A 25,082-nucleotide genomic window follows, 5' to 3' on the forward strand; every position below is an offset into this window, starting at 1 on the left:
AGGAAGTTAGAGATTTGACTAATTTTTCTTCATTTTTCTTTTCACGAAAAAAAATTTTAAAAATATTATTAGACCATATTTAAGATAATTATAACACGTGACTTTACTTAATCTATATTTTAATTAATTTTATATATGTAAAAAAAGTTTTTTTGCTCACCGTGATATTGTGTGATAACCGTGTCGGCTAAAGTTTCGTATTGTTTATTATTTTTATGAGGCTGACAGCACAGCTGTTATTTTTATTTCAGATTTATGTTCGATCATAATACTATTGTACAATTTTATGAGATATAAAATAAATTTAAGTTTCTAATTTTACATTGGGTGTGTGACATAATTTTCATATGCATTTAGGAGCATATGTTTTTTGTTTTACAGAATGAATTTAATCTGTGTTAGAGACCCTAAATATTCAAAAATTTAATTGTCTTAGTATATTTATTTTCGGTTGGAAGATTATTCTCTAAAAAAGTTTAATATTGAAATTAGTGTACCCACCTGCTGTAGCTACTCTTATTACATACCATTTTTTAAAAAAACGTGGAACTTCTGTAAGTTAATAACACATCATGATATTTCAATGGAAATATTTTAATTAAAGAATCTAATATTATTTGTATTGCTTTTGATTGCATTTATTATTTTTTTCTTTAATTTTCTCCGTGAGTGTTTCTTTGTTTAATATGCATCCTCTAATCTTAAAAGATTGTTTAATTTTCTAATTGTTTTGTGGTTTTTTTTTTAAACTTGCATTATTACTTGATATTTAAAATAGAATGGTTTTGTTTTGCTTTTATTTTTAATTTTTGGTATGCAATTTAATTTTTTGGTGTAAATTCATGGTTTAAACACAACTAAACTGAGTTTTTTATGTAATTATTTCTATATACACATTGTAACATTGCTCTGCCTGGAGATCAGTAGGCAATTCTTGTAAAGTTTTACCTAATATGTAAAATTATCAATAATTTTTAAATAAATTAAGTCTCTTTTTTTTTTGCAAAATATGTTCAATTTATAATCATGCATCCTTTGTTCAATTTTAGTTAGCATACGTTCTAAGAAATAAATTATTTGAACGCATTTGATAAATAATTGACTGGTCTTCAAAAAAAATAAAAAATTACTGATATCCTATCAATTACATTTTTGAGAAAGTTTTGTTAACTTTATAAAATCACTTTTTAAATTATGTTTTACATTGTAATAATCAATGACTTGAAGTTCTTAATAATTTAATGTACTTAGAAAATTTTTGTTCAGCTATTTTTAAAAATTTTTGTGATTTTATCTGTTTTCAAAATTATTTGATTTTATCTATTTTTAGAATTCTTTTATTATCAAACTGTTAGAAATATTTGTAATTTTATGTACCTACATTATTAGAAATTACGTACTTATCATTCTAAAAATATATTTCTTTAGATTTGAAAAGAAATTATGAAAGTGGTCAGCCTTCGAAAATCACGCTTACTGAAAGTTCTTTTAGTAATTGTAGTCTTTATTTTGCTTGTGGCTTTTTTCATTCCAAAACCTAAGGGTGTTGCACTATTGAGTGGAAAAGTATCTAAAGTAATAATTATTTTCTTTGTCTTTTTCTTATTTCTACTTAATTTCTGTTTATTCTTTAAATTTAACTTCGAAATAATGTACTTTATTAAATAATTTATTAATTGTTGTTGCTTCGAATATATTTATTTTGAATATTGTGACATTATTCTATTTAAGTATGTACTGAACAATGACTCAAGTTCTAAATTTTCTTTATTTTATTACACTAGAATTATTTTACAAATCTAAATTATTATAATTGCAGTATGTATAACCTTGAATTTCTGGACTTCACATGGTTTCAAAAAGTTAGAATTTTAGAAAATTCCAGATTTTAGATATTTTACCTAAGCAAATAGAGTTCTTAAAGTCATATATCTAAAATTGCCTGATTCCAAACGAATCCTACATTTTTTTTCCTGACAATTTTTTGAATTTCAATATGATTTTTTAGAACTTGTGTTTTAGTTCGATATTATGACACTTGAATTTTAAATTGTGCTATTGCGTAATTTAAATGTTTTTGAAGCTCTTGATTCATGACGATTAAAGCATAATTTCATAGTCTTGTTCGTTCTTTCAACAATTATCTTGCTGCATTTCTTCATGGTTTTTAAAATCACAATTTTTTTAGAAAAATATTATTGTGACACGAAAGAAACTTTTTGAAACATTAAGATGGTAATTAATTTTTGCATAAAATTTCGAAGTTGAATGTGAGGAATACTAACCTGAATTAAACTAATATGAGCCACCGAATAATGAAATAAAACTAAATTGCCAAAATAAACTATTCATTAAAAGCTTTAAAATGAAAACTAAATTAGAACATACTTCAGCTTCCAAAATAGCTGAGAAAAGGAACTATGCGCCCTGAAGCTCACATAAAGGCTAAAGTAAACACGTTGTTCAAAAATCGCTAATCCAACTGACAAGCAGGCAAAATATTCTAGTTAGCAAGAGTTTCAGAGCGCATGCGTTGCAAATCAATAAATAAGAAAAGATTTCTCCTAACGTGTCATTGTTAGATTATTCATCTACAGCTGAGCATTGAGAAATATTTTGTTTAATCTCAAGTTTAAATATCAAGTTTAAATATTTAAATATTAATTTTCTGTTCAACGAACTTAAACTTTCAGTTTTAGCTAATCACCCTATTGCATATAGTTACAAGTATAACTGATCTGCACATGATTGCAAAGTTACTTTTTATATTCTTCTTAAAAACTAATAAATAACTTATTAATAAAATTATTACTTGAGCTATATTATAAACAAACAAAACAAATTGACTTAAGCTTCAATATTGTTTAAATATTCACTCAACTTTAACTGTCTCCTTTATAAAGATGTATTAAAAAAACTTTTTAAAATATTATGGTGCCAATTAATTTAATTTTTTAGAGATAAATATATTATTAATGTATTTTATTTATTGAAATTATTATAATTTCAAAACTTTTTATGCTAGTAAAATATTGGTAAATATAAAAGAAAAATTTTTTTAGAGCAAATTAGTTCCACCACGTTTGGGACCCATCTTCAAAGAAGGTGTATTAGGAAATTTTGAACCTTCTCCTACAGAAACTATTCGAGAAGGACCTGGGGAAAATGGTATGGCTCATTATGCACGATCTGAAGACCAGAATGAAATATCAATTGCAATGATGGAGTATGGAATAAATATGGTAGTCAGTAATCAAATATCTCTTGATCGATCTATTCCTGACAAAAGGCTCCATGAGTAGGTTTTCTTTATTTCTTTTAATTCTCATCCTATTCTCTTTTTTTTAAGGGTTTCTTTTTAGGAATGTTGCTAGAAAAAAGAAAAGCAGTTCATAATTTTTATGTATACAGATAAAGATAAATCAAATATAATTGTAGCAAATTGATTGATTGTAATTGTTTGATATTTCTCTTTTTTATTTTGTTTTAGGTGTATTTATTTTCAATGCACAAAACAGAAGATTATGAGTGAGCTTTTTATTCTGGACATAGATCAAAATATGTGTTTAGGAAAATGGAGACAGATTTATGTGTTTTAATAAATGGTCTCAAATCAAAATGCGTGTTTGAAAAAATGGACATGGCATTTTGTTTTATTAAACTTTTCTTATGAAAATTGTTCTTTTTTTAAAAATAAACTAATGGATCCAAAAAATAAATCTTTTTTTTTAAAGTTAACAGTTTATTTCACAAGGTTATCACAGGTTCTATAAATTAATACTAATGGTATCAAATTGACATTATAAGACTAGATTTTTTTTTTCAAACAACTTTTATTGTTTTGTGCACTATTTAGTTACATCTGTAATATACCCAGCCACCCTGATCATTGTAATGATTTTGATTAGTGTTTTAAAAATGTTAGGAAAAGTCATTACAAAATTCTTTATTTTGTTATTAAACTTAATGAAACATTGAAAAGGTGCATTTTTTGCTGTTTCCATTTTCTCAAACACTCATTTTGAACTAAGTCCTTGCATGAATATGCATTTCAAGCTGTTTCAATTTTCTTAAACATGCATTTTGAGATGTATTCATTGTTTTAAATGCATGTTTTGAGTTGCACTTATTTTCCTAAACATGTATTTGGAGCTGTGTTCAAAATAAAAAAGCTCACCAATGAGATGTGTTTAAACTGCTAAAGAAATTTATAATTTTTTCTCAGCTATTTCAGTTTGTATAGAATACGTATTGTTAAATATTTTGACACATTAATGATAGAAGAAATAAAAGAAAAGAAAAATTGGAAGAGATTTTTCCTATTGATAACAATTTATACACTATCCTATTGATAACATTTGACTCTTAATATAATAAATTTAAACTCATTTTTACCACCATGACATAAATTACTTAAACATATCAAAATCCTTACAATGATGCTAATAGGTTCTGCAGAAGTTTAAAAAGTTCTGTTAACTTGTATTGAATTAATAAAACTTTATTAGTTGAGTAAGAACTAGATAATAGCTGTCACATTTTAAACTTTCTTGTACTCCATTAAAATTTTAAATATTATGTGTGTATGATAATTAATTTCTTTTTCTTTATTGACTATTTTATTTAAAAATTATTATATTTATTTTAATACAACTTTTATCCATTTAAACATAATATTTTAAAGTTTTTGATATTATGCATCATATAGCTTCAAGGTTGTTGCCTTTATTTCTTTCAAAAAACAATAAAACTTATTGTCTAAGAGCTATTGCGAGATTTTAGTAAAATATTTATTTTAAGGATGCAACAGATGATATTATTAAGTACTAGTTTGAAGACAAAATATTATAAACATAAAGTAGGTATCAAATTTTTATTTCCTGCAGCTGGATCTCCACACACAATAAGGAAAATTACTCAATATTCCAATTTTATTTAACAATTGACATTTTCAACAAAATGGATGGTAAATAAAGAAAATATTGAAATTTAGCTTGTCAGTAAAAATGCACAACTGGGAAGAAATTTGAGCCTTACGAGAGGCACATATTTCTAAATTTAGATGCTTCAAATTTTAGATGCTATCAAATAGTGAAAAATTCATAATTTGGTTATTAATTAATATAAATGATTGCCAAGACCATTTTTCTTAATGCTTTGAAATGTGTTGGCGAAAAAGAAAATTTTAAAAAATAGTAATGCCTTTTTATTATTAAAGACCAAAATATTTTAGCAACCATCCAACTGTGTCTGAATTCTAGGCAAATGTATTAGGCTGAGGTGGAGGTAATATTAAAAATTGATTGATTTCCACTAGCATGTTAATGTTGATTAATAAAAATATTATTGATTTACCAGTTCGTTTATTGGAAAAAAGAATGAAATGATAATTTAATTTTTAAATAATTGAAAATTTTATTCATAATTTCGCCTAAGATTTAAAAAAAAAAATAACCCTTCATGCATCAAAAGTTTGTTAAAAAGTTTTCGCCTCCCCCCCCCTTTTTTTTTGCATTGAACAGCTAGTTGAATTGTAATTTTGTGACATAGCTAAGTTAACTGTTAATCAAGATTAAAACCAGAACATAAAGTTTTTTCCTCATAAAACCTCATCTATGTTCTGAATATAAAGAAAAACCAATTCTGAATCTTGCATAGAGGTTTTTCTATTTTCAAACATACGTAAAGCAGAACTTGTTGCACAATAGGACCAGTCGAGCCTCTTTCTTTTGCTTTCCTCAATGAAGTAGATATCCTACAAAAACAAATTGAAAGAAATGTTACATTCCACAAGAACAAATTGTTAAGATAAGGCGTTCGACATTCTAACTCCTCATAAATCGATCACTCCTTATCCCCCCTTCTGCTGGCCCGACCGGTGGTCCTCTTGCTGTCCAAACCCTCATCCTCCAGCATCCACCATGTAAAAGGGGTCAATCACTAACGATTTGTAGCTTACAAATTTTCAATTTGTTTTTGTGGTATATCTATTTCATAGAGGAACGAAAAAGCTGTTAGTTCTCAGTCTTATGGGGTAAACATAAACATTGTAACGGAAAAAAAGTGAAGCTCTCTCCTCTATGCTTATCACATGTGGGCAGTCAGTTTAGTATCAGCTTAAACTTTTATAACTTAAGTTTTTCAGCTATGAGAATTTAATTAAAAAAATTATCTGAATATTTTCACAAGAGAAATAACTTTATAATCATGTACTTATGAAAAACAAAATTTGATATTTAGGAAGCATAGGGAAGGCAAGTTTTTTTCAACCAAAAACTAAACTCAGTGGCGCTGCAGCCCATAGAGGGCCTAGGCCTACTGTGCCCATCTCAGTTTTCATGACCTTGGGCTCCAGGACACAGGAGCAGATGTTTTGGTCCGGTGCTCAGCCGAACTCGAAACCCCCAGTGTTTAGTTCCCAAGCATACTTGGTACTCATTTATCGACCCACTGAAGGGCTGAGTCAATCCTGCCAGGCCCAAGGATCGAATCCAGGACCTATGGCAAGGGAGTGTGAAGCGCTACCACTCAGCCACCGGGCATCTTTTTTCAACCAAAGTTGAATAATTTATTTTTTAACATCAAACAATCTTTTTCAAAAGTATTAAAGCAGTTTATTATCACTATCAATATTTAAATGATATTATTTCAGAGTTATTTACTTAATTGAAAGTGAAAACTAACTAGCGAATATTGAAAATAAAAATTATTTTCTATTTGGTGATAGTTTGATGTTGAATTGTGGTAAATTTCGAACTCTCATGCAAAAGTAATATTTATTAAAATATTAGTTTATTGTATATGTTAACTTTTTGAATGTATTTCATTTGACATTTACTTTCCAGGTGTAAATATTGGCATTATCCGAAAGATTTACCCACAACTAGTGTCATTATTGTTTTTCATAATGAGGGATTTTCAACATTACTGAGAACTGTTCATAGTGTTATTAATCGATCACCTCCAGAATTTTTAAAGGAAGTTGTTTTGGTTGATGATTTTAGTGAAAAAGGTAATTTGCTGAAAAATAGTTATTTTTGTTGATTTATTAAAAATTTAGCTCAATGAATTCTTTTTATCTTGTCTAATAAAGCTTCTTTTTTCTTTTTTTTTTCTTTTTTTTTTTTTTTTTGTTATTACTAAAAAAAAAACTAAAGCAATGAAATATGATAGCTAAAGGTAACAAACATATTAAATAGTCACTTTAAAATGTAACAGTTTTTCTCAAGATAAATATCCAGTTCAATGTAAATTTGAACAATTAAGTCAATCAATTTTATGGCAAAGTAAAATTTAGTCTAATGATTTATGTATTTTTTTATTTCTATTTATTTATTTTATGTTAAATTAATATAAAAGCTGTTTGCAATTTTTTTCATAAAAATACTTAGTTTTAATGTTTTTTTAAAGACTTTTTCATGTTTTTTTTACTTATTACAGAATCTGATATTCACTCTTTAAGTTTTTGTTCATCCAAGTTTTAAACTAGTTGAGTTCCTAAGCTCTATTTACAGTATTTAGTGCATTTATTCAATCTTTTCAAATTTTAATAAATGAAATTTTCTTGAAAGAAGAAAGCAAAATTTTCAAATGAACACAAGTTTATTGATAATTTGTTTATTTCATAATTGGGAGACTATGATGTTAATATCATGAAGACAATATGATAACATTTGTTATTGCGCTATATTGGTTATCTTTTTATTATTATTATTATTGTTTAAATTTTCACTAGAAAACCTGAAAGGGGAATTGGAAGATTATATTCGACAGTTTGGACAAAAAGTACGCTTAACAAGAAATAAGCAAAGAGAAGGATTAATTAGATCAAGAACATATGGAGCAGAATTCTCAAAGGGTGAAGTTATTGTTTTCCTTGATGCTCATTGTGAAGTGAATGTTAATTGGTTGCCACCATTGTTAGCCCCCATCTATACAAATAGGTTAGTGATCATTTTTCATTTCTATGTTGTGCTTTTAATTGTAACTGAAGTGTGTTGTATTTAAAACATAAATTTTGTTTTTCTTTGAATTATTTTCTCCTTGTCTTTAAATTTTCCATTTCTTATTATTTACTATATTTTACTTAGTTTCTCGCAAGGCTTGAGTACGCCATTAGTGAAGGAAACCAGTTCCATGTCTTGACCCTTCCCTCTCCTTCTCTTCTCGGTTGTATGGGAATATTCTGCGATATTTTCCTCTTCCATAGAATTTTTTGTATTTAATGGTCAAAAATATTTTATAAAATTTCCATGACGCTTAAGAACTATATTTAATGCAGCATTGAGTTCCATATAGTTTCAAAACCTAAAAGTTTTTGACCTATTTAAAAATCAAATTGGAAACTAATGTACTTCCTTTCCCTATGACTGTCCATGAAAAGTTTTGTCATAGATACAGAGTTCTGCTCTGTGCCATCTATACCCCATTTCGATCACCAGTTCTAATGAACTATTGTGTTGTACTATTGCTGTTTATGCTTTCAGAGTCTAATGATTCATGATTGAGGCATTATTCATAAATGTTCTTAACAATGGCTTTGATTTATTCTATGCTTTGCATTCTGCTTCAACAAATTGCACATTTGCATTGCAGGTTTTTGTAGCATATATTATTTATATTTTAAAAAGCAAAAAAAACAACCCTGCAAGCAATTTTAAAAGCAGTATATGTTGTTTATTGAGAATTTGCCCTAGGATTGATCTTCACATCCCTGCGCAGTAGTGTATACTTCAAGTCTCGTGCATACACAGTATATCTGCCCAGTTCTGTGCACTTACAGATGATTACCCACTTCGGGAACCAGGAGAACCTGAAATTCTCAAGGAATTTGAAAATATTATTTAAAAAATTCTCAAAGAAATATATACTCAACTCTGGAATTTTTTGAAATATCATCAATTAACAGTATTGTTGATCATATTCACTTCAATGAATATGATATTATCATTATACGCAAACTGTTTTTCACGTTATGTAACTACTTTCAAAACTTATCTAGTAGTACTTTTGTTTGTTTTTCGTGTCATCAATGCTATTTGAATAAATAATTCATTTTCAAACAGTTCCTATTTAAAATTTAATTTTTTTTAAATGTTGGAGCAATAATTGCTTTTGAAAAACCGTTTATTTTTTTTTTTTCCATTTGAAGCCTGTAACTGGGATGAGATTTTTCCGCTTTTTTACTTTTGTCGCTTGAATTTCAGCCTTTTTATTGAAAACTCTGATTCTCTAAAAGTTTCACCTTTTTTTAATAAATATTCTGTTTTTACAGAAAATTCAGCCACTGAAATAAATTAATTATATAAAATTCAAACTACATAGCTGCCAACCCTTCTGCATTTTTGCTTATTTTAGCTATTTTCTCCACTTTTACGTGCAGAAGATAAGATTTTTGCACATTTTAGCTATTTTCTCCACTTTTACGTGCAGAAGATAAGATTTTTGCACATTTTTACCCTCCCACCAGATAGCTTGCATTTTCGTTATTCAGGCGTCGCTTCTTCAAACAGGCCTTTTAGATGTCCCAAACCCAGAATCTGCTAATATCTCGATTCTTATTCACAGGATTTTAATATCAAACATAGGTTTGTGTATTTACGTGATTTAGAAGTTGTGTGTTGCAATTCTTATTCACGCTATTTAAATATCGTACATTATGATTCTTATTGAGGTTTAAAAATCCACTATCACGATTTGTATTTATTCATTTTTAAAAACCTATGTATGGATTCATATTCACACGAGTTTAAAATCAAATGTCGTGATTCGTTCATACGGTTATAATATCAAACATCGATTTTCGTATTTATACGTGATTTAAGAATAAGGCATTTGGATTCTTATTTGTGCAATCTAAAAATTACTCATCGTGATTTGCATTTAGGGGATCTAAGAATTGTGAATCGTGATTTGTATTAACGCGATTTAAAAGTTAGATATCGCAGTTTGTATTTTCTCTTTTTTGAAATCAAATATCGAGTTTCATATTCGCGTCATTTCAAAATCCATTATCGTGATTCATACTCACGCGATTTTAAAATCTGAGATCAGTATTTGTATTCACGCGATTTTAAAATCAATTAGCTCAATTTTTGTAAGAAGTAAGTTTATCTCTTGAACTAGTTACTATAAAGGTGATTGTTTTTCGATCGATGATTATTAGTATATATAGGCATTGCAACATCAGAGGAACTGGAAGAGAATACATTCAAAACTTGCATTCTGTGCTTGCAAAGAAGAATGTTACACAGGCTGGTAAAGAATGAAAAAATAGGATTTGTCAAAAGATGTTCGAAGAAGGGCTAACGTCTAAATTAATCACCAATCTGTTTGTGTCAGTTTTGCTATTACCACAAAAATATATAAAACTTTTCCAAAGTGGAGCGCCTCTCATTCACAAGCTGCATTACAAGCAATTTGACCTTGTTAAAGGATTTTTTGCTTTTTTTGTGAAACATAAAGCATTTGCAGCAGTCGGATATTTAAAAAAACAAAGCAAAAAAACTGACATAAAGATATAGCAAACAAAAGCAATCATTTAAAAAGTGATTCACATTTTTTTTTTTTTTTTTTTTTTTGGAAAAAGAATTAACTCAGCTCCAAAATTTAAGAAAAAAAAAAAGCTGTTATTTATTCTATAAAATACAAAATTCATATCAAATAAAATATAATTATGTAACCAGTTGCTGATTATCATGCAATTTTTCAAACTAAAATAGCAATTTTTGTATGTTAAGGAGCTACTATATGTTTCTACTTCACAGTTATTGATATATTTTCTTTTCTAAATTATTTAAAAAGTCATGTTACTGATATATTTGCTATAAATCATCTAATAGCATTTATTAAGAGAAATGGAATGTAAATGTATGTTCTCAGTAGTTTTAATTTGCTAAACTAGTTAGTTTCTCAAGTAATATTTGTCTCCTTTATGTGAACTGAAGTAAAATATAATTTCTAGCTTTATTTTTTCAATTGATAATTTTACTTTTTACTAAATCTTAAGTATCGATGTTATCATTCATATATTAATAAATAAGTACACACTTTTATGTCAACACATACTTAATTATTATCTTAAATTGTCTGGAATTTATTATTAAACAATTGCACTCTCGTAAAATTTACTCACGTGGAAATTCAGCTTTTTTGTCTTTTGGCCAATCTCATCCCTGCTGTAATAAAATTAATAATAAAAGATTTTTATGGAAATCATAAATATTTTTGTTAAATAACAAAAATTTTAGGCTTGAAATTATGAACAATTTTAATTTGAAAAATTGAAATTTTAACTTAAATTTTTTTCTACTGTACTTAGAAACAAAGTCTTAATACATATTAAAATATTTGCAAACGTTTCAATTTCTTGAAAATTTATGTAATTTGAATCTTAACAATATGCAAAGCTTACTAATTTTACTCTAGAAATCTCAGAGAATTCGATTTTGTCTTGAGATTGCCACCTTCAGTTACCATAGTTTCATTCTGCTAAACTGGATGCAGAAATAATAACTGGATCAATTTGATGCAGAAATAATATATTAAAACAGCCGAAACCATTGACCTTTGAAATAGTTTTAGTACTGCAGATCATCGAATTGTTTTGTACAAGTTCAATTTTCATGAATTTAAAAATTTGATTATATGACCAAGGTTCAAAAGTAGGTATCGTCTTTCAGACTACTAGTTAAGCATTGTAAAAGACATGAAAATCTTGTAGCTTTTATAACAATAAGATTTTTTTTTTTATATTTGATGCATAAAAATTATTATTGCATAAAATATTATTAAATGAGGACAAAAACTTTCCAATTGTGAAATTGATTACCTGATAACTTACATTTCAAATGTAGACAACTATAAAAGTCTTTTGAGTGTCCTATTGTGTTGCTTTCATGAGCATGATTCTTGCATTTAAAAACTGTAATTTGTTCTCATCTAGCCCCACATAGTAGTGGGTTTTTATTTATTTATTTTTATTGTTTTTTTAATGAAAAGCATTCCTGTATAATGAAGAGCATTCCTGTATATTCCTGTCCTTTCTCAATTAATTTGACATATAAAATAATTTCTCATAACTATAATGCCAATAATATATATATAATACTAATGTAACGCTTTAATGTAAATAAATTTAGCAGAATTTAGAATTTTTTTTAGAATAAAAAATGTTTGAGTCAAAATCAAAAGGGCAATGAAAGTATAGCTATTTTCTGTTTAATTCTATTATCAATTTGCATGTACAGTGAAATTTTAGCTAGCTTACTCAAGGCAAGAAATATGTTGATATTTGCTCTCTCTTATATAGTGTTTCATTTTAAAAATCATAATTTTTAAAATTTGCTTGAATTCTTGCAGAACTGTAATGACTGTACCAGTGATTGATGGAATTGATAAAGATAGTTTTGAATACCGACCAGTCTATCAAGGAGAAAAACATTTTAGAGGCATATTCGAGTGGGGAATGCTCTACAAAGAAATCGAAATACCTAAAGAGGAAGAGCGAAGAAGAAGATATCATAGTGAACCTTACAAGTTTGTCATTGTTAACTATTTATTACAAAATTTATTAGTCATACATTTCCTTGTAATATAAGAAAACTATTATAACAACTTTTAAAAATAAATTACTGGAAAATTGGAATAAATTATTTCAAATGCTCAAAATTATTTTGAATAATAGTTTACCTATTGCTAAATTATTTTAATTTTTTATACATTTAAAAAAAAATATGGAACTACTCCATGGAGTATAAGATTATCCTTCTACTTAGCACCCAAAATATAAAAATGTTTCTTCAAATTTCCTCTCCAAACTATATTTTACACACTGATCGTAATTTTGAACTTCCTGTAGTATGTTACAAAATAATTATATTTTCCTGTAGATGCTGAGAAAGAAGCTTTGATTATTTGCTTTACATTATATGTTTTTTAGTATTTTATGAAATTTGTAATTAACTTTATATCGTTGTTTTATTAAGTCTTCATAATATATTAAAGCAAATAATAACTTTAATCTACTAATCATGTTTCTACACAATTCTACTAAAAATGTCAGAAATTGAATTTTCACTTGCATATCATTTATTTTACTTACTTGTTTATTTTAGGTCACCCACACATGCTGGGGGTTTGTTTGCAATCAATAGAGAATACTTTCTTGAACTTGGAGCTTATGATCCTGGTCTGCTTGTATGGGGTGGGGAAAATTTTGAATTATCTTTCAAGGTAAAGTTATTTCGTCTTCAAAATTGTATTTGTTTGTTATTTTTTCTTAATTCAAACTCTAAATTAATGTATTCATAAATATAAAAAAAAAAATTAGTTTTTACCAAAGTATAATAGTTTATAGAACCTTTAAACCAAATGCTATTCCCAGAAATAAGTTCTACAAGGAGCTCTCCTAAAATTCCAATTAGTCAGAATTTTTTTTTACAAACTTTTAACAAATAAGTTGAAATTAGTATTATCATTATTTAAGTTTTATGAATGCTTGAGCGATTATGAATCATAATTTCAGCTTAACTGTTGCGTTATTTTTCTTGGCGATGATTCATAAAATATGCAAAATATGTTCTGCTTTACTGTTTCCTAATTAAAAATAACTATACACAAAAAAAATTAATTCTTGTATAGCTATTGTAACATTAAAAATTTAAAAAAAATGTTTTATCTTCAGATATGGCAATGTGGTGGTAGTATTGAATGGGTGCCATGCTCAAGAGTTGGTCACATCTATCGTGGTTTTATGCCATATAGTTTTGGCAAGCTAGCTGAACAAAGAAAAGGACCTTTAGTTACTTTGGTAGGAATAATGTGTTGGTTTTTATTCTGTTATAATTGTTATTTTTTCTGTATCTTTCTATCTGTTATTTTTTTATCTGTTATTATTTTTTTAGTATCAAAACATTTTTTTAAATTTTAACGTTTGAACAAAGGAAATATTATCTGTCAATTATCTTAAATTTTCAACAAAAAAAAAGTTAAACATGTTCTTTTTAAATCTCATTGAATCAGGAATCACAAAGTTCAACTAAAGATAGACGACTAAAAATTATAATATACTAGACTAGGATCTCTTCTTCCTCCATCAAATGGTAGTTAATTTTAACTTTCTTCTTTTCATTTGACCAATGTCATCTTTCTTTCAGCTAAAGATAGATGAATAAAAATTATAATATATGAGACTTCTATCTCTTCCTCCCCCATTAAGTGGTAGTTAATTTTTCTTTTTAATTTAAAATTTCATCTTTTTATTCAGTCAATATCATCTTTCCAATAAACTTTCATTTTTATCATTCAAAGACTGCTAAATTTATTTTGTTTAAATCTTTTATTTCCCCACTTATCCTAAATTAAAGGTAATAATTTATTGTATACGTAAACCAGTTTGCATGATCTGTCTCCAAAATATATTTTTTATTAGAATAAGCTACTTTTTTTGAGATATTTATTTAAGAAACTTCCCTTTCAGGAAATTAGATGATCACATGTAAGATCACATAGTTAAAATAATTGCAAATTTAATAACTGAATCTATATGTTGTTTTGCAATTTTGGAATGTATACTCATAACCAATTATACTAATCAAGACATTTTTTATTAAATTTTAAAGATTGTTAGTCCTCCAATTTATGAGTTTAATGTATAAATTTATTTAAAATAAAGATAAAAACAATTTAAAGCTTATAAAACATACAAATTGTTTTATAAGCTTTGCATATTTTTTTCATGCCTTAATATGAAAAAATATGCATATTTTATTTAACTTGAAGCTGAAGTAAAATGTGTAAAAAATGATAATTCAAATTTATTTTATAATACAAAATGTTATTATGTTATACCATGTAATATTTAAACACAAAATTTAATTCCAATTAATCATTTTCTTTAATTTAGAACTTAAACCTATATTAAAATATATTTCATAAATTGCTTACAGAGTATTTAAATTCTTTTTCTTAAAAGTAGATAAAAGTGTCTTTCAGTGAATATTTATTTAATGTGTACAGTTATAAATTTAGGAAATTATATCTTTGATGTATAGTTACAAACGTATTTAAATTATTGTTATGAAAGAGCAGATGAAAAATATGTTTATAATTTTTATTGCTTTTTATGAAATAGAATTATAAACGAGTTGTGGAAGTTTGGATGGATGATTATAAAGATTATTTCTACATTCGAGAACCTATAGCTAAGCAATATGATCATGGTGATATTAGTGGGCAACTAGCCATAAAAGAACGTCTTCAGTGTAAATCCTTCAAGTGGTTTATGGATAATGTAGCATATGATGTGCTGTACAAATTCCCTCTATTACCAAAAAATTTGTTTTGGGGAGAAGTGAGTTATTTTAGCTTATAATCTAATCAAAACTAACATCTTTTTTTTTTTTTCTTTTTTTTTTTTTTTTTTGCTCTTATATTAATACTGCATAAAATTTCAAATTTATTTATTTTTTTAAAAATTAAATTTATTTTTACAATTTCAGCGTCCAGTAATTCTACTAGACTTTGGAATCCATGGGTCCTTAGGACCCATGGATTTTCTGGGTCCTTTTTTATTACTAAAAGTATATCCCTATTTTAAATAATACAAATCTCTGTTGTGAAAATATACATAAGGAATAAATATTTCCTAATTTAAAAGAAATACATGTTGATTTAGTAATAATAATTTAACAAAGAATTAAAATTCCTAAATCAATTATACTTAAAATTATTTTTATCTTTTTTTTTTTCATTTTTAATGCTGAAAAAAAAATTGAGTTTAATTTTCCATATATTAATCTGCTGGTGCACTAATTATTTTTTCTTTTATTTCCCCTGCTTTTTTGCCACAGAAAATTGTGCACTCCAGGGACACATTGTAACTTTTTACATGTCTCTCTTTCGATTTTCGTCGTATTTGATGCACTATAATACTTAAACAGAATCGCTTACATTTAATTACTTACTAAATTACATTACTTAATTGTATTACTTACTTAATTGTATTTAATCACTTACAGCTACTTTAACATAAGGCTGATATGGATCGGTGATAATTTACCTCAAAGGGCAATTTGCAAATATTTTTAATTTTTTTCGAATAAGGATAATAATAAATTAGACTTTTTTTAAAAAATAAAAACTTCGAAATTTTAAAAGTTAAGACAGATTGTTTTATTTAAAATATTTCATATCTCAAATTAGCTCAAAACCTTTTTTAAAGATGCCTCTACAGTTCTTTTAGGATTTTAGCTACTTTAATTATTTAGTCGAATTGTTTTTAAATAAAATTAATCCATAAAAGAGCCGATTTTGGGATGTGCACTTAATGAAACAGACAAATGTGAGCAATCAACTGCCATTATCAGTTATTAATGGCTGACATCTTTGTTGATGTGACCACCTTATTACTTTGAAAAATGTTAACTAAATGATATTTAAATTGTAATTTTTTCAAACCACTTTATTAATCTTTCAAATCTGTAACAATTTGTTTTTTATTCTTTATCTGAGATTAATTGAAAAAGTGAGAGAAAATGAGCAGTAACAATATTAAGCGGCTAGTTCACGCACTGTTTTTACCTTTACTGATTTACAGTTTAAATGCATATTCCTTTTTCATTCATTCTGTGAGGTTAATGAGAATTTAAGCATTCAGAATAATGCTGGGAATAATGTTTAATCTAGAGCTACTTAGCAAAAAGTTCATTTCCGACAGGAGATGAACAGACTTGAGTTTTAGTGGAATATAATGTGGATGTTTTAAATTACAATGTCTCAATTAAAAAATATCAGGACAAACTTTTAGAAAAGCCAAAAAATCTTCACATTAAACTAACTTTGAACAATACAATTTTTTAGCCCTGCATTTCAAATACAATCCTTCACTTTAGAACAATATTTAAAAGGAACATAATTTTAAAAATGTCTGATAAGTGATTTTAATTCTCTGTAGGTAAGGAGTATGCTTACTGGGCAGTGTATGGATACCATGAGCTCACAACCACCTTCTATTGTCGGCATGAGTCACTGCCATGGTTCTGGTGGCAATCAAGTATGTAATATTTTAATCAATTATTTATTAAAATTAAATTCTAAGTAATGTATATTTTTATATGTACTTATAAGTTTTAAAAGTTCCAAATTTTACTTATAAACTTAAAAATTAGATTAATTTTTTTTAATTTATCATTAAATTTATTTTATTTATCACATATAATAACTTACTTAAATAAGCTTAATATTCTTGACATAAAATGCTTTCCAACCACTTTTTACTCTTGTATTTCAGAAAACTCCACGATAAATTAAAATTTATGCAACAGTTTAAAAATTCCTGCCATTTATAGCAGTTTTTCAAAAGAGCCTATAGTTCAATAACAATGATCTCCCTGAAACAAAAATTGTACTTAGTACTTCAATTGGTGTGGATCAATTGTCATAAAAATTACTTTTTAAAATGCTCATTAGTGGTTAGTACCATCCTTCATTACAGCAACCTTACATATTATTTTTAACTGTTATTTCCTTTTATGTTATGCACATTAAATGTAAAACACCTCAAATCACCTTTGAATGAAGGAAGAATGAAATGACCCCTAAATTTTTATCTAAACCCTAGCCATGATATTTAATTTTTTTTAATCTGTATAACTTTCTTTTTGTAGGATGCAATTTATCGAACATGCACTTTTGTTTGAAAATTGTATTCCCTCTTTTTGTGAATGTCAGTCCCCATAAATTTGAAACACATTATTATTAAATCATGATGTAAATCCTCAAAAGTTTTATATTCTGACAGTAGCTTCTTTGAATTTAAATAATATTAAGTAAAAAAAAAATGGCAAATTATTTTGTTAGCATAATCTTGAAGCAGTCCTTGATAGTAGTATAATATAAAGCAGGTAGGAGGTAGAATGCTTAAGTGAGTTTTTACGAAAATAAAAAATAAATAAGTAAAAATTGGATTCTGGAAATATTACTTCTGTTTCTTTTATGAGTATTCATCTCGAAATGTATAAATATGTATATTATTATTATACTTTCACTAGTTTTTTATTAATGTGCTAAACATTATATCAATTACTAATTTTATAGGTTGTTTATTATGAAATTGAAACAAAGGTATGTTTAAAAAATATTTTGGTGGTTTTAGAATATCTAATACAGAAAATGTTTGGTCTGTGGCTTTTACGTTATGCTTTAGTGACTTAATAAGTTAATGTTTACCATATTCAGACTCATTTTTAGTTTTTTTCTCTTATCACTTTACAATTCAATTTCTATACCATTGTAATATCATTTAACTTGCTCTGCAGCAAAAAATTTACAGTATTTTATTAATGTTTTTTATTTTAAGAAAAATGTTATAAGCAATGTTCTCCCTAGGGGGAAAAAAAGGGGAAGAGCGCTTCGTCTCTGAAAATGACTCTTTAAGTTTTGAAAGGGCACTCACTTAACATCGTAAAAATTTATCAAAATTTGTAATATTTTATAATAACTGAATTTTATCCTCAATGATTTTTAAACTACCCTCTTATTCTATTTTATGTGTGTATTTCAAAAAGTAATTCTCTCCCATTATCAAAATTAGTGGAAAATTTGTAGTTTATGAAAAAAATTATAAGCAATTGCTGTGCAGATGTTTTTTTTTTTTTTTCAAAAAAAAATTTTATGATTATAATAAACGAACAAAAAATGATTAATTGAAAAACAAGTTGAAAGCTTTTTCTATAATTTAAATCTCCCCGAAAAGATACTCATAAAAATTTAACCATTTGAAAATAATCCTCACAAAGTAAATATTTGTAATTGTAATCAGAATTAAACCTAGAAACACGGATAATTTTACCAGAGTGTAACTATTATTTAAAGAGTGCATTAATTTCTTTCCAAATGGAATGTAAAAAAAAGGGGGGTATTTTTCAGGGATAGCCGCTTATTTTTACAAAAAGAGAGTGCATTTATTGGGTTCAAAGGGCAGGCAGAGCTAGCCGCCCTTTAAAAAGCGCTCAGGGAAAACACTGAAATTAAGTTTTATATCTTTAAACTTTACAAATCATATTTTTCATTTTGCCAATTATTCTTTATTTATTATGCTTGGGTTATTGTTGTAGAATTGTCAACTTCAAATTAATTAATTAATTTTTTATGAAGACAAAGCATTTTAGTGCTTTTAGAGTTGTTTCCAAACTAATCACAGACATTCTAACTAATGATTTTCACCAAAAAATAAAAAATTGACTGCTCAAGTCAAAAAAAAAATTTAAAAAATTCTCTAAAAAATATCAAAATTAAGGTAAACATGATCGTTTTGGCATGCTAAGTATTGTAACTCCATACTTGCTTGGAACTGGCTCCTTTAATCATCTGTTGTAACTGACAAATAAGCAACTTTATTGCAGTTGCATATAAGATATAGACAACAGAACTATTAATTATGTGGAACCACCAGTCTAATCTAATCAACTCAGAAATTAAAGATCTCTTTTCTTCGTTAAATATGTTTATTTTGTTAGTCTTGTCTTTACAGGAAAAGCTGTTTACTGCAAGTAAGTTGTAATTATAGTAACAATGAATGAATGTTTCTTTAAATAATTATGATTTACTACTTTTTGAAATATTAATAAATTTCTATATAATATTAATACCCTTAGTAATAATTAATAAATGTAATAGTGAGTAGTAAATATTATTAGTCATTTAGATGCATTTCAATTTAAAATGTTTTGAAAATACCCATTTTTCATTGCATTTCATTACAACTTCTGTTAAAGTGTTTGTTTGTTTGTTTCTTTTCATTAAAAGAATTATTTTTAAATTAGGTTTTCCGCTTAAATGCTGAAGGTCAGTTGGGTGTAGGTGAACGATGTGTCGATGCAGATACTGATCATGTTAAACTTGTATTTTGCTCACTGGGAACTGTGGATGGCCCATGGGAATATAATGAAGTAAAAAAATTCTTCTTAAATATGTTTGTATTTTTAAATATTTTCTCTTCTTTAAATATGTTTTTTTTTTTTTTACATAAGAAATAATCTAATCTCATGATTGATGTAACAAATTGTCCAAAAAAGGATCTTTTGACTCAAAATTATCCAAATTTGTTCTAATCTTATTCTAAACTACTGTGAAAAACTATGACGAAATATACAGTTTTTAAAATATTTTACACTAAAACTGCATTTTCATAAAATTGCACTAAAATCAATTTACGCAAAACAAAATTATTGTTGGGAACATGCAAATTTTTTAATTTTATTTAAGTTTACTCTTTATTATAATTTAGTCTATTTTGTTTGCATTTATTTTTTTCCTTGTTTACCAAGTATAGAAGATTAGTAACTTACAAAATATTTAACTGATCAATGCAAATAGGAAAAAGAAGCATTATCGCATTTTACATGAATTGAAGAATCCATTTAATCAATCTTCATAAATCATTTTATGTAGTTGAAATCAATTTTAATATGAGAAAAAAGGTGCAAATGACTGGTAGTACTTAATTTATGTCACACTAGAGCTTCACAATGGTCTATTGGCGACGATTTGGAAAACATCCCCGTGGATCATATTATGGCATGAAATCCAAATTTTAATTTTCAGCAGAAAGGATGGCCCCCCATTTTTATAGCCTGCTGACATGCGTGTATAGTCAAGCACTTTACCAGAGCTGCCACTAGCAACTAAAATGACTAGTTTGAAGAAAATGCTACAATTGAGACTATGTTTGCCAAAATCTAGCAAAAATCCCTTTTTTATTCAGCTCCTGAAATAAAAAATAAATAAACCTTCCTAAAACTAAAAATAAAATGGGGGACCAAATTAACCCCCATTTTAATGAGTCGGGCCAAAATAGCATCTGTTGATGGTATGTAAAAAAATTTATAAATGTAATATTTGCAATCTTAATGGTTGTTGAAGTCTTAACATCTCAAATTCATATAACTAGCAGAGGTGTATAGTCTTTTTGAATAATGCATATTAAGTTATCTTGGATTAATTATTTATTTAATTGTTACTCTTTCAGCCTCATTTTATAGACTGCTAAATTATTAATTATACATATATAAATGAGACTATTTTATTGTCTTTTAATAGACTAAAAAGATGTTATACCATAAACAACACAGAAAATGCTTGGAGCTAAGCCATTCAAGAGGAAGTCTTCATTTACAGTCCTGCAATGATAACTCTAATGGTCAGAAATGGATCTTTAAAGAACTTGTGGTTGCATAGTTCCTGATCATTATAGTGCTTGGTAATGGGTATAAAATAATTTCACTACCTATTTTTATATTCTGTGATCTTTGCATTTTCATATGAGGTTAAACGTTGTCTAAATATGTAGATAACATAAAAAATGGTGTCTGTTTCCATGTAAATATTTATAAAAGGTTGTAAGGTATTGTACTTATTAACTTCTCTTAAGGAACACACGCATCTTGCCATAACGAAAATTGATTCCTAGTTTTGTTATTTTGTAGAACAATATTTGGTATGAAGAAAAAATTATGCAAATTCAATTAGAATTTTAACTAGTGCATAAAAGGTCATCTGTATAACGAAAGAACACCCTTAATTTCATATAATTGTCTCTCTCTACACATACTATTTAATCTAATTTGTATAAATTTAAGTAGCGGTTTTTACAGCAGCAGATGTATTTTCTTATATTAGGGTCCATTTGTTGATTGCTGTTACTTCCTTAGCTTACTTTCTTGCAACGTTAATTTTTTAAATGTTAGTGTTGTTTCTAAAAATATTTACATATCTGACAATAGAGCCATATCAAAAATGCTATAGCATCAATTTCTTACCAACTAAAGGAATGCCATTCCTTTTTTAAAAAACAAAATGTCTTATTTAGAGAAATATTTTTTAGGAATTTATCAGAATCAACTTCTAGGATAATTATGAATCATGACAAATTTTGAGTTGAAACTTTTGCCTACTAGTTTTTCCCCCCTTTCTGAGCAAAATTAATTGTTTGTTAATAAATATTGTCTTGGATAACAGCCATAATTAGAAGTTGTTTTCTAACCTGAACAAACTTTTGGTGTTTCAGTTTTGCTTAATTTTGAAATGAAAATACCATTCCAATAGGTGATTATTTTTTTTATCTTTATCTATTAGTTATACAAATTTATAAAACCTACATATATTTTTAAGATTGCATGATGAATATACATTTCTATTTATTTCTAAGAAAGTGTCCCCAAGTCAAAAATTAATTTCTCGAGTGCAATGTACTCTGAACAGTTTGAAATCTAAATGGTATCAGAATACTAAAAAATGCTATATGAGCATTAAATTAATATTAATTATGTAATGTACAAAGTGGCACACAATATATTGCTTTCTCTAAACTAATGTGAGAAGTATTTCTTTAAAAATTACATATAGTAAATTAAATAAGCTTTCTCTATTTTTTTATTATTATTTTTTTTTTTTTTTGTGAAAGAGGGAGAAAAAATCTTGAACGACTTACCAGTGTATTTCCTTCTCAAATTGAACCTTACAAAAATCTTATGACAGAAAAAAGTCAGAATTGCAGAATAACTCTTTTTTTTTTAAGCAGTTACAGGAATGAATTTTATCATAATTTATATTTTAAAGATAAATTTGGGTCTGAAATAAGTAATATTTAAATATCAAAGAAAGCTTACTTTTGGTTTTCTAAGCAAATTTCATATTGAAATTAGTTTGTGTTTAGCCAACTGGCCCAATGGAACTGATTATAGCAATATTTTTAAAAGGTTTATTTTGAACAAAATATTAGTGTTGTATCCTTAAATGCTCCAAAGAACATATAATGCATTAATAGTTTTTAAATATAATATTTTGTATTAAAGTAAATACTGTCAATTAGTGAAAATAAAGAGATATTTAAAAATATACAAACATTCCATTTTATTGATTACTGGCTATGTGTGCTCATTCAGCAAGTTTGCATATGTTGCAATTTGTTAAGAGTTCTTAATCTTTGGTACAGTTTAATACAAAAGTTATTCCTGTTTTACCAAGCCATTTAAAATAAGAAAGTGGATAGAAAACCTTAAATATGATGCCATATTTTTTATTTTAAAGTATTTCAATAATAATTATTATGTGCTATCTTTTACCTACTTACAAATAGCATGGTAATCCCCTAAAACTAATTCTGCATGATTTCCAACATATTATTAGTTCTGGTATAACTTCAACAACAATATAGCTAAAAAAGTTACTTCACAATTTTCTTCATCTAACTAGTTATGTAACACTTCATTGTAGGTTTGTAGAGAGATCAATACACATTTTTGCCTCATTTTGGCAACATTTTTTAATATTTTAGTAAATATTTTTATTATCAAAAGTTAAGTATGAACTTGACTGCACACTTTTTCTTGTCCGTTGAAAATAATAATTTACAAAATCTTGGTGCTTTAATCATAGTTCAACAAAATCATAATGAAAAAAATTGTAATTCAAATTCAGTTATCATTTTGAAAAATAATTTCTACCTTAAATTAATTGTTTTTTATGTGCTCATGCCTGTGAAAATAGTTTAAATTATTTAAAAAGATATAAGAATAACTACAATTAGTGAACTAAATTACAATTTATTTTAATCACTCTAATGTTATAAAATTACAATATGCTTTAAAAATTACCATGTATGTAATTGGTACAATCAAATAAAAGATATTTTCATAAAAATCATTAGTTACTGAGAAAATGCTGTTGGAGTGTGAAAATATGCTGCAATGATTAAATTTATATTTCTTATCACATCATAAGCACTGCAAAATAACATAGGACTAGTTATTATTTTCTGTTTTTTTTCTCTTTCATATTTTTTACATTAACTAATCAAATATCTGATTAGTTGTGGTGTTTGTTAAATGAGTGAGGATATTTAAAGTTGCACTCTTTTGAAGAATTACATACTGTGTATTATTGGCATTTTTAAATTAGATAGTTTTTAAAATATTTAATTTGTTTTTTCAAAAAATTTTGTTATCTATCTGTAAAAATTTTGTTAATATTTTTGCAAGTTCCGGAATATGGATTCTGTTTCTTATTTGAAATTTTCATTTGTTGATGAACACTATTATGGAAAATTTAAATTATTGTTAGGTTAAAACATTTGAATTAGTATTCAACTTTTAATAATAAATACCTTTTGAATGTTTTAATATTTTGGGAATAATTTATTTTATATAACAGGTAGGATGAAAAATATTGTTTGAGAAATTTCATACAAATTGTTCTAAGTATTCTAAAAAAAATTAAACAGTATAAACTTTCAAATTAAAAATTTTGTGGTTATATAAAATGGATAAAGATTAGTAAAGCACTTGTAGAGCTTATTCACTATAGCTATATATTCAGGAACTAACTCACAAAACTATATTTATTGGGAAAATAAAATTTTAATGACAAAAAAAAATACTTGTTAGCAGAACATTATTATTTTTAAAGAAGATTTTATTCCCAACTATAATTTATTTTGTATGTATTATATGTAAATAATTTATAACATTTTGTAACATAAAAATTCTGTTGTAGAAAAAAATTGTTATTTCTTGCAAAAGGTGTAGTGTTTTTTTTTTTTTTTTTTTTTCTTTTTTACTTGTAATAAGGAATAATTGTAATTTGAAACAAGAACTGATGTATAGTATTCAATTTTACTACCTTGGATTAATAAGAATTAAACAGTTGATATTTTTGCAGAAAAGCTGTTGATCACTTTGCATTAAACAGTCTTTTAAAAATATTCTAAGAGCTTCTTGTGAAAGTTGATGTAATTAAAAAGATTATGTTATTGCAATTTTACTATCACTGTATTTTGCACAATTTGGTTTTTGTCTCTTGGTTACATTTAATTTTTTATTTCTTTTGAAAATTATGTTGTTAATATATTGTTTTTCTCCATAATGTCCAACAATTTATGTCACTATGAAAATTTGTTCTCTTGTTTTATTCAAGCAGTATTATTTTTGTTTCATAAAATTCTTAGTACACTTTTTAAAGGAGTTTTAACAATGTTTTTCATTAGAACTCTTTAAGAATTTATTAAATAAAAAGATTTTTTAAAA

The 25,082-nt window shown here is 26.2% G+C and overlaps 1 protein-coding gene across 2 annotated transcripts; it reads left to right on the plus strand.

Annotated features, from left to right (window-relative positions):
• Positions 1–171: 171 nt before the first annotated feature.
• Pgant7 (N-acetylgalactosaminyltransferase 7) lies at positions 172–25,082 on the plus strand. 2 transcript variants are annotated; one of them, XM_043041618.3, is made up of 13 exons: positions 190–554; positions 1,429–1,575; positions 3,063–3,298; positions 6,846–7,012; positions 7,736–7,943; positions 12,361–12,537; positions 13,116–13,233; positions 13,685–13,810; positions 15,134–15,352; positions 16,955–17,053; positions 18,097–18,123; positions 19,824–19,949; positions 21,100–25,082. In XM_043041618.3, exons 2-13 carry the CDS (start codon positions 1,444–1,446, stop codon positions 21,235–21,237), a joined length of 1,773 nt encoding a protein of 590 aa, XP_042897552.2. In that variant the 5' UTR covers positions 190–554; positions 1,429–1,443; the 3' UTR covers positions 21,238–25,082. The 2 variants fall into 2 exon arrangements, with proteins under 2 accessions (XP_042897553.2, XP_042897552.2); XM_043041619.3 differs by lacking the exon at positions 18,097–18,123 and having other exon boundaries at positions 172–554.

Source organism: Parasteatoda tepidariorum, chromosome 7, assembly GCF_982258835.1.
Source record: "Parasteatoda tepidariorum strain Cologne lab strain chromosome 7, Ptep-v5.0, whole genome shotgun sequence".
NCBI classification, from domain to species: domain Eukaryota; kingdom Metazoa; phylum Arthropoda; class Arachnida; order Araneae; family Theridiidae; genus Parasteatoda; species Parasteatoda tepidariorum.

What these genes read in the sequence shown, in the direction of transcription:
- Pgant7 (XM_043041618.3), top strand. Translation starts at nt 1,444, where the DNA reads ATGAAAGTGGTCAGCCTTCGAAAATCACGCTTACTGAAAGTTCTTTTA. An exon ending in CCTGACAAAAGGCTCCATGA is followed by an intron (nt 3,299 to 6,845) that starts GTAGGTTTTCTT and finishes TTTACTTTCCAG; the next exon opens with GTGTAAATATTGGCATTATC. An exon ending in ATTATGAAATTGAAACAAAG is followed by an intron (nt 18,124 to 19,823) that starts GTATGTTTAAAA and finishes TTTTTAAATTAG; the next exon opens with GTTTTCCGCTTAAATGCTGA.